The sequence below is a fragment of the Schistocerca serialis genome, chromosome 3 (genome assembly GCF_023864345.2).
Source record: "Schistocerca serialis cubense isolate TAMUIC-IGC-003099 chromosome 3, iqSchSeri2.2, whole genome shotgun sequence".
Lineage (NCBI taxonomy): Eukaryota > Metazoa > Arthropoda > Insecta > Orthoptera > Acrididae > Schistocerca > Schistocerca serialis.
The window spans coordinates 926214425-926232168 of NC_064640.1; the positions used below are offsets into that span (position 1 = coordinate 926214425).

The 17744-nt window shown below is 39.4% G+C and overlaps 1 protein-coding gene across 3 annotated transcripts in view; it reads right to left on the reverse strand.

The window, feature by feature from the left end:
- Positions 1–17744, reverse strand: part of LOC126471187 (AP-3 complex subunit mu-1) — a 173047-nt gene that overhangs the window by 82008 nt on the left and 73295 nt on the right. For all 3 annotated transcript variants that reach the window (XM_050099296.1, XM_050099294.1, XM_050099295.1), the window contains exon 5: positions 1818–1977. In XM_050099296.1, the coding sequence (XP_049955253.1) occupies positions 1818–1977 (160 nt within the window). The remainder of the gene's footprint in view (positions 1–1817; positions 1978–17744) is intronic.

Here is a 17744-nt window from a genome sequence, read left to right on the forward strand (position 1 = left end):
CTTTGAAATAGGGGAGGAATGTTACACTGCAGAATAATTTTACTGAGCAGGCTTAAAATTTTGTTAAGGTTCTGACAGGCGAGCTCGTAACAGATTAAGTTAGTGCGGGGCTGGTGTATCAATCACTATGTCAACATGGTGTACCACCAGTGCAACATACCACAGAATAGGGCAGACAGATATGCAAGCACCACTGTGCTACTAAACAGGGCACAGTGAGATAACACTATGTAACTTCACTGACCAAGTACGACTAAAAAAGTCACACATAGACAGAAAGAACCAAACTCAGCAATCCACAATCATCGTTGAAATTACCACAGCAAGGCGAGGAGCAATGACATGTCTCATGGACGGGGACAAATGTACGCCTACAAGCAGAGCCACTATGTCATAGTTGCAGGCTCAACCTGTGAAATAGAGATGCTTTTGGAGCTCAAGAACACATTCTGCTGTGTTGGCAGAACCAGAGAGAATGACAGTCTGATCAGTGAAACATGCTGATTGACATTCACCAGCCTGTTGCTTGCTGACTTCAACACCAAGAAGCAGGCAACCTGATGCAAACCACAGGTGTGGTCTGCCCCTGCTGCCTAATGGCATATCATGGATGAATGAGAGGACTAATGAGCAGCCAACCCTGCCCAATGCTCAGTCATCACAGATTATCTGCAAGCTGCCATCTTCACATTGATCAGGTGAGGTATATCCATGCTGCCCCTTCGTTGACTCTTGAGTATCTGGTGCAGTATTGGTCAATCCTGGTGGATGACTGGGGGCCTGGTTTTGATGACAACTGGTGCCCTGGACCAAAGCAGTCTTAAATTGAGTGCACAACAGGCTGTCTTTGACACTGTTGAAGTGGTAGCTGCACTGGGTCACTGCAGTACATCTGGGTGGTCTGCACCTTCCTCATCCCACTACTATAATCAGTACAGCATGCTGCCATGGCACTGACCTGTGGAGGTGACATCATAGCTCACTGATGAGGTATCAGCATTCCTTTGTAGTACATGCACCTGCAACCACCAGCCAAATACAGCACTGAAGACCACTATACCTTTGTAAACTGTGCTTGATCAACAAAAGCTATTACAGATAACGCTGAATCACTGATGTCTCTGGGCATACACAGGACCACTCACTCTCATTCTTTGCTCAACCTCTTGATAATGTGGACCCATCTCTGGGTCACTACAGTAGGAAAAAACTGTGTGTCAATCATGGCTTCAGCTTCTGAAGTTGTTTAATTAATCAATCCCCAAACAAATGACATCTTATTGGCAATTTAAATTCTTAAATGGCGGTAACATACTTTGCTGAAGAACAATCCTCACTTTCCCATTTCATCCACATAAAATTTATAGAAAATTATACTGCTGCAAGTTAATAATAGTATCAATATTGTAGTAATAAATTTAATATACATAAATGCACTATATCAGCATCTGGTGCAAAATCACTCAGAGATTCAACTGAAAATAGAAATTTGGTCTTTATATCATGCACAAGCAAGTAAAATAAATGATTTCATCTTTTCTTAAAGCAGATGAATGACATACTTAGCTGCTTTATTGTTCCAATAGAGGAGAAATATTTCAACAGGTGGAATTTCAAGTGAGAGAAAGCTGACTATGCGAGATCAGGTGAGTCAAAATTTACAATGAACATTTGATTAAATAATAAAAATTTTGTGAGACTTACATCAATACGTTACTTATGAAATGAAAGAGACATTTTATTGTAAAACAGACTGTGATCACGAGACAGAGTTGTGTGGTTTACAATTATTCAAAATTAATAAAAAATTTACTTACATATCCCTGTATTTCTGCAAACACCGTAGAGCCAGCCTTGTCAATTATTGCATCCACTTCCTCCACCACATCAAAGTACGCTTCATTATTTGTGTACTTCACACCTGTTCTTCGCCATGGGATATTTGATAACTGACCGCTAGGCAACGTTGCACTAACACTGAAATTGAAGAAATTGATTATTAAGGTCTTTTCAACACAATCTAGCAGCAATAACTTAGGAATAGTAACAAGCACTGCAGTGAATGAATGATGGGTCATGACAAAACCTATAAGGTAGAAGAATGACAGGCACAGACTAAAACGAGGAATGGAAATAATTACCTAGGATTTTAAATATTGGTGTTCATTACTGACATTTTCAGTGTTCTGTCGTTCAGCTGTCAGAGTAAGGTTGCTCAGAATACAGCATCGATGTGTGAAGTCTTTATTTACTGAAACTTTTTAGTGCACTATATGGTGAGTGAATCAATAGCTTAATGAGATATCAAGAACATTTGTTAAGAGTTAAAACTGGGCAGTTAGCAGATTGCCAATAATCTGCCTATCAGAGTTTTGGAATTAACGTGCCAGTGGTGATAGCACAAGTGGATTATCAGGAAAAGTCTGTTTCCATAAAACAGGCAAGAAGTATAGCTCACAAGAAAGAAAACAAGCAGGAAGGGAGAGCAAGATTGGCTGTATGGTCACAAAACAAGATACATTAATTTTTACAGGTGTAATCAAGTGAAGTGTCGGTTCACTTGGCAGATGATTAAAGCTAGCAAATTCAACCACTCTTCCGATAAAATGATTTTAACAAATGTGGATTTACTTCATGGCACTGTTACATTCCAAAGTTTGGAATTCAGTAGGAGTACCAATATGCCTACTTCATTATTTACACAAGCTCAACCTCAATTTCTTCTGTACTAATACCTGCCATTTATTTTGTACCATCACCACCAAGTTATTACAGTTAAATATTAAATGAAAGATGAGGAACAACAAGTGGTCACAGGGACAAACACAGCTTAAACAAACACAAACAAGTCAGATAGTATAGTAAATTAATGGAAATTCCATGATGAAAATTACAAATAAAAATTGAGGGTTAACAACAACTCAACTGCTTGTTATGAATTAGTGGTCCATAGGCCCTTCTAAAGCACAGAAAAAATTGTAGCAGTTTTTGGTTCTCTTTCAGCAACACCACAACATGAGTTGCTGAAGTCACAGAAGACTTACACAGTGAGACTGTAAGTGTATATGTATGTGTGTGTGTGTGTGTGTGTGTGTGTGTGTGTGTGTGTGTGTGTGTCATAGCTAATATACACACAACACCATGGCTCACCACAGTAATTTTACACACACACACACACACACGCACACACGCGCACACACACACACACACACACACACACACACACACGCACACAAATAGTTCAAGAGGTGAAGAGGTTGAAACAATGTAACATGAAATAAGAGGAATTATGCAAAGAGGAGACAAAAATTTAACAGTGATGAGGAGGCTGGAATTTAATAATATGAAAAAGAAGAGGCATGGTAGGAGAACATGGATTGAGAGATAGGAATGAAAGAGGAAGCAACCTGTTAAAATTTTTTGCAAAACAAAATTTAATCATTGTAAAAATCTGGTTGAAGAATCATGAAAGAAGGTTTAATATGTGGAAAAAACACTGGAAGGTTTCATATGTATCATATAATGGTAACGCAGAGATTTTGAAATCAGTCTGTAAATTGCAAAACATTTCAAGGAGCAAATATGAACTCAGAACATAATATATAGTTATGCACTGCGGATTAAAACCAAAGAAATTGCAGAAAAAAGAAAAAAATAAGTAGATGGGGCCTAGATGAGTTGAAATCACCAAACGTTGTTGATAGTTTCAAAAGCAACATTAGGCAACAACTGGCTGAAATAGGCAAAAGAAATACAACAGAAATTCCATGGGTAGCTTTGAGGAATGATATAGTGATGACAGCAATGGATCAAATAGGCCATAAGACAAGGCTCAGCAGAATTCTTTGGATAATACAAAAACATGTGAAGGCAATAAATACATCAGACAATTATACCGACAGAGAGAAAAAAGCATGCATGACAAAAGGAAAGATGTGTGTCATGTACAGGAACATCAATTAAACTTCTGGATAAAAGAGAAGCACAAGAGCACAGATGGTAGTCCAGTACTATGTGAAGAAAGGAAGTCATGGAGATGACAGGATATATACAAGAGCTGTTTACAGGAAATATATTTAAAGGCAATATTACAGGAAGGGAATAGGCAAGGGACAGATATGAGATGATGATGCACTACTCGAGAAGAATTTGAAAGAGCACTTAAAGACAGCCAAAACAAGACACCTGGGGTAGGTGACACTCCATCAGAATTATTGACATTCTTGGGAAAACCAACCCTCACAAAACTGTTCTAACTTGTATGTGGGACACAGGCAAAATTTCCTCAGGTTTCACGAAAATCTAATAACACCAGTATCTAAACAGTCAGACACTGAAAGGTGTGAGTATTATGGACTCATAAGTTCTGGATGTAAAGTAACACCTGCTGTCTACAGAAGGATGAAATGACTGACTGTATCTGAGCTACTGGTAAAATAACAGTATGCTCTGGGGAAATGCAAGAAGACAGTTTGAAGAAAAGCAAATCCATATTTATACAATTTGTAGATTTAGAGGTTTTGAAAATATTAGATGGAACACACTATTCAGTATTCTGAAATTATTATGGATAAAAATACAGGGAGTAAAAATTTATTTACAACTTGTACAGAAAACAAACTGCATTTGTAAGGATCAGTGGATGTGAAAGGGAAGGAGCAGTTGAGAAGGGGGCTATATAGGTTTGTAGCCTACTCCCAGTGTTATGGTGCTGAGCGAGAAGTAAAGAAACTAAACAGAAAATGGAAAAGGAATTAAAGTTCAGGAAAATGACGTAAAAACTTCAAGGCTCAGTAATAACAGCATAATTCTGTAGGATGACAAAGTACTGAGTATCAGCTGAACAGAGTGGACAGTGTCTCGAAAAGAGATTATAAAATGAACATTGACAAAAGTAAAATGAGGGTACTGAAGTGTAGTCAAATTAAACTGTGTGATGGGGAGGGAATTAGATTAGGAAATGTGAAAAAAAGAAAAAAACCAGATAAGTACTCTATTTGAGTAGCAAAATAAATGACAGTGGAAGAAGCAAAGTGGGTATAAAATGCAGACTGGCAATAGCAAGGAAAGCGTTTCTGAACATGAGAAATGTGTGTAAATTGAATTTAAATTGAAGTGTCAAGATGTTTTTTCTGAAAGTACTTGTCTGGAATGCAGGCTTGTACTACAGTGAAATATGAACAGTGTACAGTAGTGACAGAAAGGAGAATAAAAGCTACTGAAGCATGGCACCATATAAGAAATGTTGAGGATTAGATGGGCAATCGGTGAACTAATGAGGAGACAGACTGTTGTTTGTGCTGGCAGATACAGTACACAGCCATACATACAGAGGGTGCCCCAAGGCATGACCAGTCTTTTGTGTGGCACCAAGCAGTTACAATAAGGTACCACAGAGAGGCACTTTATTAATGGCAACTACATTCTGTGGTAGGGGGAATCTCTTCCTGTCACCTTTATGTTGGACACCACGTTAATTGGTGAAAGCAACGTAACTGGCAATGATGAGAAACATAAATGGCAATGTTTAATCAGCGACAAGTGCAAACGCCAAAACTGGTGATGAGTAGAAAGCTACACCTGATTATGGATAAAAAGAGTGATAAAATAACTAGTGATGGGAAATAAAATACAACAGAATTGGCAACAAGGAAAACAAGGTTGGTAGCACAACATAACTGGCAAATGCTTGTCAAACCTATGGCAATTGTAAGGATCAGTGGATGTGAAAGGGAAGGAGCAGTTGAGAAGGGGGCTATATAGGTTTGTAGCCTACTCCCTACATACTTTTGTATGGAACTATGAAACACATTCTGGTTGCTAACCCAATTTCTTTTTCAGGGTGATAACAGAGAATTTCAAATAATGTTAAGAATTCCATTTTTACAGAAATGGTTCAATCTGATGTCCTCAAGCCCATGATGCTGCTGCTGAACAGCTATCCACCACCCAGGAATTTATTGTGGCCCATCTGTCCAAACTAGCAGGAGAGAAGGAACATGACCATGAAAAATTTATGATGTCACTGCCACCATTTCCAGCTTTTGACTAGAAGATACAATTCTGACTCAAGTATGTCTCCAGGAAGGAGTACATTTGATTATGCATCAATTATCAGGTGATGTAGAGCACGAAGTTTTTCTTCTTGCAAATGCTGGCACAGAAATTTTCATATTAAACCAAAAGCGATGCCCTGAAGTAGATCTGATGATGCTCCCCACTCCCATATACACTCAAATGCTAGCATGTTACTTTGAGGCTCAAGTGCAAATGGCAGCAGCTAGGCATAAAATTTTTCAGTGCTTTGAGAAACCCAATCAAGGATACAGGGACTAAACAGAGATCGCAAATTTCTGTGTGAGAATGATACGTGCAAAAAGTCATATGTTGTTTCTCTCATTTGTGACATGCCCATCATGTACTCAGCTTACAATAAGTTGAAGTCTGACTACTCCATCGACATTTTCTTTTAATCTGGCCACATAAACCGACATTAGTATCAGCTGACTCACTTCAGTATGGAGACACTAATGTGCTTACAATGTATCAAAACAACCCGCATGGACAGGCTGTGAGTGCGACTATGTGCATAAGTCACTGGGCAAAAAAAGACACAAGCAGAGAAGATTGTAAATAGCTTCAATAGACAAAAATTACATTTATGTGCATGCTGTTTCTTAATCACAAGTGAGAAGGTTGTTTCTTCTGAAACTCACACTGCCCTTAATGAAAAAAAAAAAAAGGTCATAAATTTGAAGTGTGCAACATGAAGATAATCAGGCAACACAATAAAACGCTAAAGTACACAAAAGTGATTCATAACAAAAATAAAATTGATGTTCAAGATGAACATAAGCAAATAAATAAAATTTCACAGGCAAAAAGTAAAGTGAATGTTATTTTCCCAATAAATGATACAGTTCTATCTGTGATGCTCAAAGTTACTCAGTGTCACTGAAGTTTCAAATAGACACGGGCTCTTCCATTTCTTTAATCAGTTCACACGCATACAAAAAATTGGGAGCATCAGAACTATTTGAATTTCAGAGTTTGCCACTTGAAGTCAAGTCAGCATAAGATTATCCCTGTCAGCTGGCAGCTCTGTTGTCAGCTTTAACTGCGAAGTGCAAATGGCTGCAGGAGAAGCAAGAGTCTTCTGTAGAGCTGCGACACTGATACATTGTCGCAGAGATGTTTATGAAATTGCATTACATGACTGGTTGATGTGCGCGTGTGAAGTGACCATGCCCAACTCACCGCAACTGGCAGGGATCTAACACCACCTCAACTATAGGAACAGCTACCAACAACTTCCAGTAAAAGGTGAATTCTTAATAGATTTTGCATACAATTTACAAAAGAGACCAAATTTATAGTACTAAGCCCACGCAAATCACAAAAATTAGTAGAAACAATTTATTCAATAAATTAAACTTCACCGTCCATGGAGGACTGAATCAGATTCACACTGAATAGTTGCAGAAACTATTGAAACAACGTCATTTTTTATTAATCAACCGTACCATTAAAACTACAAAGTGCACATCATGAAGTGGAATGCTGTGCCAAAATTCTGTAAAGCACACAATATTGCATTTGCATTAAAGGAAAAAGTGAAACAGGAACTTTGTCGCATAGAGCAGAATGACATTACAAAATCAATTACCAGTAGCTAATAGGTGACACCAATTATTGTTTTACAAAAACCGAATGCCATGTTGAGGATCTGTTCTGATTTCGAGGCAATAATGTGCAGGCCATAATACATGCATCTCAAATTCCAAAATCGAAAGGACCGATGTATACATTAGCTGGCAGTGTATATTTGGAACAAAGATCTCAAGCAATTATGTGCTGTTCTTGGCCAAATTAAAGGAGCTACTTCACAAACTGTTATGGATCGGAACAACCTGTACCTGGAACATTGAACGCCAATGTGCATTTGACAAACTAAGATAAAGTTTACTAGGTACCAGATTTCTTGCCACATTTGATCCCAATAAAATCTTAATTATTGCAACAGATTCTTCCAAATATGAGATCATCACAGACTTGTCATATAAACAATATTGTTTCGAGAGGGTGATCATATTCACATCCAAAACACTGACAGCTGCTCAGAGGAATTATAATCAAACGGAAAAGGAAGCTCTTACTGTTATCTTAGCTGCAAAAAAGTTTCACGAGAACATTTACTGCCAAAGATTCATTCTGCGTATGGACCACAAACTAGTGATAGCTACATTTGGACCAAATAATACTGTCCCTTCCAGAATAGCTCAATGCCTGCAGCACTGGGCAATGCTTTTGTCAAACTATAATTATGAAATTGTTTTCTGGTCCACAGGTCAATATTCAAACCAGACTTGCTATAACAACTGTCAATAGGGCAAGATAAAATAAAACTGATTCTTCTGCTGATATATGACTGCTTCAGATGTCAGAAGTAAGGACACAGCTGAAAATTTTCCACTGAATTCCAACTTGATTGCAAAACTTGTGCCAAAGGCCTTCAGATAAAAAGTTAAACTATCAATCAGAAATTAAATCATATTGGAACACGAGACATGTTCTCACTATCTATAAATGTGTCATTCTGGTACATTCAGAATAAGAAAAGACACAAATGATTCATGAAATGCTGAAACCAAAAACCGAACGTGCTTAAAATGATACATTAATGTCATTGAGACATTGTACATGTCAAATGCATTGCTCCTGAAAGCACTGATGGAGATGTAAATAACGCTTATGCAAGAAATACTGATCACTCCCCCAAGATAATATTTTCTGTGGCCACAGGCATAAGGACACTCGTCATGTTTACATATTGACTATGCTGGACCATTTTTAGGAAGCTATCTGCCGACTGTCATCAACGCATTTCTGAAATTTCTGTATGTGATAAAAACTTCTATGAACACTGTCAAGAGCTGTCAAAATCAAAATTTTGGTACAATGGCATTAAATTTTCTTAACAGAAGTTCAAATTTTTGGGTTCAGAAATGTCATGTCAGATTTCCAAAACTGTACTATTTCACACTGAAGCAAATGGACTCGTTGAAAGATTTGTGAGGACATTCACATTTCATATGATAAAATTTACCTAGCAGTACAATGATAATGCACTCCACATGATAAAAAATCTACAGCAGAAAAATTGCATGTGAGATCACATCATACTGTAACATCAATACTGAAGTTACTTGTGCATCCACAAATCAAGCACTGACAACAGTCGAGACAAAAATTTTTTGAAGTCAATCATCAGGTAATTATTACCATCTACATAAATGGAGAGCAGTAATGGGTACCAGTGAAAGCAATGCAACAGCTTGAGAACTTATTGTACAGTGTCCAAACTAATACTGTTATAACACTGAAACACAGTAACCAAATGAAGCCACGCTACATGAACGCACATATAGGCAAAACTCTTGGTCCCCCCCCCCCCCCCCCACCCCCCAATACTCACACGACTCAACTGACTCTTGGGACCTGCAGTTTCAGCCAGCAGCCACCTCTGTCTTTGTCACTAGCAGCAGAGCTCAGTTGTAGCACAATGACGATGTCCTAGACCTAGCTGGATATAGTACCCCACCACACAGACGAGGGGATGGATGACAGCAGAACGGATTAGCTTGATCGACTGCCCCCTCACCGAGATTTTGGGTACAGTTTTCCATGGGTGCCAAAGGTAAAAGCCAGAGGGAGGACCATACTCTCATGTCGACAAGCACTGAGATATGCGAAGCTAATGAAGTAGACAGATGCTGTGTCCGCCAGTACATATGGTACACAAAAAATGCAGAGGGCACTGCAAGGCAAGGCCGTGTCCAGTATGGCACCATGTAGTTATGTTTGAACACTATAAAGGGTGCATATAAAAGACTATATTATGTATCTGCCTGTTATTCAAATAGTCCTATTCATTTGCCTCAATTATGGTCCGCCACTATAGACAGCAGTCAAAACACAGACTACATCTTACTTCCACATGCCATCAGACAAATAGTTCACAAATTAACATTCACCCACCAATCACAGATTTAAGCAGAGCACAGTTCCACTCAGTCAGTTTCTCCATTGTCTCTTGGTGGCACAGTTTGTGTGTGTGTTTATTAACATCCTGGACTTATCTCCCGTCACTGTCAGCACAGAGTGTATACACGGACAAGGAAAAAAAATTCCTGGATTTCTCCCGGATTTCCTGGTTAAAAATACACTTTCTCCAGAGTGAAAACATACTTTTTCCCTGTTAACTGACAGTATTTATTCTCTGGGAACCGTATAACTTATCAGTCCTTTGAACAGTTATGGTTTTATACATGGGCGTAGAATTTCCTGGTGCTTTAGAAAACAAATCACAGGGAAAAAAACACTTTTGAAAAGATCTTTAAAGTGCAGCAACATGTGTGCTGCATATTTTCGTATTACGAAAGTATAAATTGGAATTCCACCAAACACCGCATGTTACTTTTCGAAGCATTGAAATCGACATTGCGATGCACTTTTGTAAGACAGTCATAGCTTACATCACGTGATCTCGCCAGCCGATGACAGTGGGTATTCAGAGCTTAGGACATGTGACGTAGTCAGCTAATAGCAACATCACTGTTAAGTAGCGCGAACACACAAACAGAAAAAGTTAATGGTTGCAAAGCTTTCACATATAATATTGGTCTATAAGATTAATATGCTGCAAGAGAAGCTTTCACATATAATTTTGGTCTTCTATGCGCGTATTACAATTTAAGATATATCACACAAACGTGCTAGTAAAATTTTTAATACCAACATAAATGTCTGATCTTCTGGGCTCGAAATTCATCTAAATGGCTCGTCATCAAAGAGTTGATTTTTAAATGAGAATCAAACGGTCTGTGATTTAAGAAATTCATCGTACATTCACACGCATAGTTCAAATTCTGTAAAAGGAAATTTACTTTGATAGTAATGCTTTTCAAGCCGCCATTAGGAATAAATATTTTTGCTGCGACATGTTAGAAATAGGTTCATTTCTGCATCTGCCAGAGAGCACCAGATGACAGGCATCACCGAGCTTGCGCAGCTACGATGTCGTAGGGAGCCCATATGTTCATACGTGTAAAACATTAAAAGATCTTACATTATGTCATAAAAGAAACAAGTCATCAGAGGACACTCCAAGAGCATCGGAATTACGTGACTCATACTAAAATGTGCACATTTAAAAATGTACATTTGTACGTCCAGATTCCCAGTAAAGTAGGCCACGACCTGATATTAAGCTTTTCAATGTGGTTTATGGTATGTACATTTTCTTGGAGTACCAATACTGTGTTATGTCATGTTTGGTTGTTTATTACGGCATAATGCCATACAAGCTAGAAGTTGAAAACGTGCACTTGAAATGCAGTGAACAGTGTGTGTGGAATTAAACACTTCGTTTCAAATATATTGTGTGCCTCAGCGAAAAAGATTAATAAAAGAAAATTTCTTTAGCAAACCGACAAAAATAACTTCATTGTTCTGCAAGGCAATTAATGCTTGACTGTCAGAAAGGTGGAAATAAAATAAAATCTGAAAGTAATAACACATTTTAGCCTTCCGTAATTATGTGAATGTATTTTAATTCACTTGATAGCTCCCAGCCACAGAAATCTGTTTTGTTTTCATATGACGTGAGAGCTGTAAACGAAGAGGAAACAGCAAAATCACTAAATGTTAAATACAGGTCAGGTTGAGACTACCCACTTCTCCACTGTAAGTCAAGACTGCCTCTGCCCCCCTCCCCCACCGCACCATTGAGCGTTTGAGATAGGACGTCAAAAATTTTAAAAAATCAAATTTTCAAAAATGTGTTCATTTTGTAGCACACATCTTTCTGAAGAGTCTGATGCATAAAACATGTGTTCGAGGAAATGTAGGACATGTTATTTGGTCTTAAGTGTGCCAAAGTGCAGTGCCCCACCTCTTAACACAGCATTCTCCTACCGCATGTCACTGTATTTCGCTCTGTGGAATTGAAACGTGTATATTTTGTAATGGATGCCATCAAACTGTATTCAGGACAGTGGAAATTAAGATGTCCTGTGGTGCCTCTCCTGCTTACAGTCCGCCGGTTTGACATACTGTCCTTTTTTTTTTTTAAAAAAAAAAAAAAAAAAAAACCTCCTTAGAAAATTTGCACTCTTTATTCCCTATCAGCTAACAACTCGCTGCTTTGTGTGACACAAAACTAAATATAGGATACATAAAACCAGTAAAGACATGAGACAAGCAAGACAATACACATTTCTTCAGTCCTTAACTCCTAGAATTTTTTTTCTCTCTAATCTTGCTACAGCTTTACATAGCATTCTTTCCTTTCTGCGAAAGAATCTATTACCTCCGCAAAGTTCGTCAAATGTTTTGCTACATGAAAAATCGAAATGTCATTGTCTAATACTGAAAAAGCTGTTAATACAAATAAGACCCAAGACTGGTGTGGTTTCTCGGTCTGATTACATCTATTTTGTCACTGTCTGCTAGATAAAACAAAACAGGCCTTTCTAATACTGCAACAATTGTAACACACATCAAATAAACGAGACTGTTTTGACACAAATGGTCATTTTTATAACGGCAGAATATAATTCACAAAGTACCAATATTAAATGACTATTAAGCCTGCTACAAGTAAAAAAGCTTTATGTTAGGAAACAGTTTCACACTTCATTCATACGTTCCAGTTTCTCAAGCACGAGATCGAATAGTAGTAGTACAAAATTTTTAAATAAACTTTGAAACGTCATATTGTTCCATAATTTGTGTGATGTCCCCGTTTCTTCCCCTTCCTCGTTCTAACAAACAGTCTTGTTATCACTAATTCTGTAACTATTCCTGCCAGCGGCAAAGCTTATTCGTCAGTTAACTTCACTAACTCTGACAGAATCATCGGTTTAGTTATCCCGCGATTATTCTCCGGTTAGGCATTGTGACATGTTCGTACAACGTGTTTTCTGCGCTACTTCCAGAATAGAACTTAAAGCAGCTGCTAGACAGGGACTGTACAACTAGCCCTTACTAGTATAGCAATCTGGCCAAAAATTTTCTGTCAAACTTTTCATTTTCTCTGATACACTGAGACAGTAATACGTAATCTTTCTTGCCTGTTATTTGTTTATTTCCACTCTGGTAGTCTGAATCTATGGATTTCACTAGTAATTATAACAATGCTCATCATTCGCAAATCCAAGCAACCACACAATCAGACAGCAGTTGGCATTCATCCGTTCAGCCATACTCCGCTCAGCTCGTATAGCCCCTTTTATCTGTAGGAAAGTTTGTTTCTACATGCGACGAGGATTCTCCTGACAGAGACATCATATACACTATGCACGCATTCACAAATCAACTTCATTCAGAAATAAACTTAGAACGCGTTCAAAAATGTTCAAAAACCGACAGGAACGCGTTTCAAAGTCATATGAATAATCGATAGACTAACGTGCGTTCGATGCTAGGCGCTTTGTGAAACACATTTGCCCCCCCCCCCCCCCCCCCCCCCTCACGGGTCTGCTGCACATGCATGAATCTGGCAGCTTGGCCGCTCCAGTAAAATTTTTCCCAGTAGCTCCTAGCTGCTTGCTGCAACTGCTTACACAGCCAACAGCCACATTTCTGTAGCCAGAAGCGGGAGAAGGTACTTCTCAACTGCGCATGTGCACGATACAGCTTGTAACTGCTAAAACGAATCTAATGTAAACAGTTGTGACGTCACACTCATCGGAGGCAAATTGTTGTTATGAAGTATTGCATAGTCTCCCTAAAGCCTTTGACATATTTTTCTGTTGGCAGATGCTTGTATGAGCACTGTGTTTTGTTGCTGTATATGACGCATTTCCTTTGCAATTTAAGTTCTATTTTCGTTTTTTCTCTCGTTCTGTTTTATTGCTACGGTATTATTCTGCAGTCACGGGATACAGTAATATCCTTTGTTAGAGTATCGGTTCTTACCAGTGAAAATTACAAAAATGTAACTGAAAACAGAAACAATGAAAAATTACCAGAATTCTAAAAAATTCCCGAGTTTTTCCCAGTTTTCTCCCAGATGAAAAACTTCCCGGGTTTTTCCCAGATCTCCCGAGTCGTATACACCCTGCAGCAGAGCCAGACTGGGCATACTTTTAGTTTAGTTAGATACTGTTCAGTGGAATCAGAAACTACTCCAGTGCTCAAAGTAAGATCTGTGACTTCTTGCCATATCTCATCTTCATACTCAATTTATGTACTATATAAAATTGTAATAAATTATTGTTAATTATATCTTAGCCTGTGTTGCTTTAAATTTCTCTTCACATCTTGTTTTCCCGGTGACAGACCTGATTAGTTGTTACATGCTTAGCAAGTCACTTCGATAACAGGAACTACAGTCTGTTATAGTGTGTTTTCCTTCTGCCACCTTTATGTGGGATTCCATGCTTATATATATGGTGAATGCACCAGGACACGCCCCCCCTGCCCCCTCCCCTCACCCCACCCCACCACCATCACCAACAATAATTATGAGATCTTCCAAGGAGAACAACTGTTGCAGGGTGTTTGCTTTCAAACATTTAACATCATACACATCAATGGCCATCTGTTTGCTGGAGCATAAAATGTGACTGATCTGAAAAGGCCACTTGTCACCACTCAGTGGACGTCCATTTGCAATATTAGCATTCAAATTCCAGCCTTCATCACTGATGGACAGCACTCAGCATGGGAGCATGAACCAGGCTGTTGCTGAGGAGACCCAAACGCTGCAACAGTCATTGAACAGTCATTGAGGAGACACAGTAGTGCATGTGTGTGCATCAGTGCCCCAACAAATATTAAAAGAAATGAATGTTGATAAAAAGAACTCACAATGTTATACTGGGAGGAGTAAACCTAGAAAATGACACTCATTCACTCCTATCTCACTCACATTGACCCACACAGTCACTCTACCTCAAATGCCATGAAACAAAGGAGGAATAGTGAAAGTTCTATAACTGGGATTAAAAAACAAGTAAAATGACATACGAGCTAAACCAATGGCACAGGGAAATGTGACTGGCTGACGACTTGAAACATGGGTGACTCAGTCAGCCTGTCCCTATATTAAGAATATCTCCTTGAAATTTTTGGAAACGAGTTGGACACATTATAAAACCTTAAAACTCTTAACCATATTCATCTAAAAGTCACTTAGTACTGAGTGAAAATCTGCTGCTGCTCTCTGGTCTGAAATAAAACACAGTCTATTAAAATGTGGAGCACAGTGATCTGTACACCATAAGTGCCACAAACTGGAGAGTCCTCTCATCAGAGCAAGAAGCCATGCTCAGAGGGCTGCAGCCAATGCGAAGACAAGTAAAGAGGATCTTATCCCATCTTCGTGGCCAAAAGGACGTACATCACGGCTGCACCAAAGACTTTAATAAAAGCTACTTATCATCTCTCACTTCTAAACACTCATATTCTCAACAACAAATAACTGTACCTCAACAGTGAGATGAGTGCACATACTGAACTGAGTGTGGATTTCGATGCCTCCTTGCATGCTACATCTGTCCTTTTGTTGCCCTCAACACCCATGTGCCCTGGTATCCAGAAGCGAGAGACCACCTTCCCTACCCATTGTAGTTCGAGGACAGTGTCCTGAATATTCTAGACTACTTAATCTGCTGTGTACAAGTGTTGTAGAGACTGAGGGGCACTCACGAGTGCTAAATTCATTGCGTGTTCAGATTATCTAAGCACATCTCACCTGTTTCAGCACCTATTTCTTAAGTACTTCTTCAGTAATAGAACCCAGTACATTGTCCTCGATGGTGAGTGTTCATCGGAGGTGAGGGTATCATCTGGAGTGCCCCAGGGAAGTGTGGTAGGTCTGCTGTTGTTTTCTATCTACATAAATGATCTTTTGGATAGGGTGGATAGCAATGTGCGGCTGTTTGCTGATGATGCTGTGGTGTACGGGAAGGTGTCGTCGTCGAGTGACTGCAGGAGGATACAAGATGACTTGGACAGGATTTGTGATTGGTGTAAAGAATGGCAGCTAACTCTAAATATAGTTAAATATAAATTAATGCAGATGAATAGGAAAAAGAATCCTGTAATGTTTGAATACTCCATTAGTAGTGTAGCGCTTGACACAGTCACGTCGATTAAATATTTGGGCATAACATTGCAGAGCGATATGAAGTGGGACAAGCATGTAATGGCAGTTGTGGGGAAGGCGGATAGTCGTCTTCGGTTCATTGGTAGAATTTTGGGAAGATGTGGTTCATCTGTAAAGGAGACTGCTTGCAAAACACTAATACGACCTATTCTTGAGTACTGCTCGAGTGTTTGGGATCCCTATCAGGTCGGATTGAGGGAGGACATAGAAGCAATTCAGAGGTGGGCTGCTAGATTTGTTACTGGTAGGTTTGATCATCACGTGAGTGTTACGGAAATGCTTCAGGAAATCGGGTGGGAGTCTCTAGAGGAAAGGAGGCATTCTTTTCGTGAATCGCTACTGAGGAAATTTAGAGAACCAGCGTTTGAGGCTGACTGCAATACAATTTTACTGCCGCCAACTTACATTTCGCGGAAAGACCACAAAGATAAGATAAGAGAGATTAGGGGTCGTACAGAGGCATATAGGCAGTCATTTTTCCCTCGTTCTGTTTGGGAGTGGAACAGGGAGAGAAGATGCTAGTTGTGGTACGAGGTACCCTCCGCGACACAACGTATGGTGGATTGCGGAGTATGTATGCAGATGTAGATGTACAAGATTGCATATAATTCTGCGGCAAAGACAGTAAAGTCTCAAAGCAGTCAGATATTGAGGACACGGGCAGGGAAAACAACAGAGCGATCAAGGGAATCTCCCGTTTCGACCCACCTGTAAAGATAGCTTAGAATTCTGGCGCTGAGATAAAATGTCATAAAATAATGTATTAAAAATATATGCAGGAGTGAAACCCCTTCTTTATTTCACTAAATCTAAAATTACTCTGGGTCTCTGCAGTAACCAGGGCGGCAAGCAGCTAAAACCCAATTCTGGGGGTGTACTTGCTCCATACCAAGTGACTCCAGCACACACTGCATGCAGAGCCCAAATGGCCTTGTGGAGCCCAAATGGCCTTGTTGCTCATGGACTATTGGAGAAAAGGTATTCCAGATGCAGATGAGCTACAGTATGGTACGCACGCAAATTCCGTGCTGTGAGGAACTTACGCACCTAACATACCATGAGGAGATGCCGCCGGATGGAGATTGGCAGTTCTCCTGCCTCAGAAAGGACTACAATAGCTTGGAGTCCTTTGTGCACCACGCATGAACTCACTAAAGAGCTGTGAGCCCCCTTGGGGGCAGTGGGGGGGAGGAGGGGTTATGTGGCTGGTCCTATAAGCACCCGTAGCCAGCCTAATCCTCTCATGGTAGATAGCATCAATGATCTTCAGATAAAAAGGCCTTGCTGATCCATACACTGTGACCTACACTCTAGCTGTGAACACATGAAAGCCCTATAAAACTGGAGGAGACATGCCTTGTCTGCTCCCTAAGACCTGTGGTTAAGCACCTTATGGTATTCAGTGCCATCTGGGTTCTGGATTTCAGGTCTCTCAGGTGTGGTAACCACGACAATTTGGAGTTGAAAATGGGGCCCAGAAACCTCACTGAGTCTTTATAAAGTAGACAGGTGTCCCTCAGCTAATTAAAAAATATGGCAAGAATGGTTAAAATGACACACACACACACAC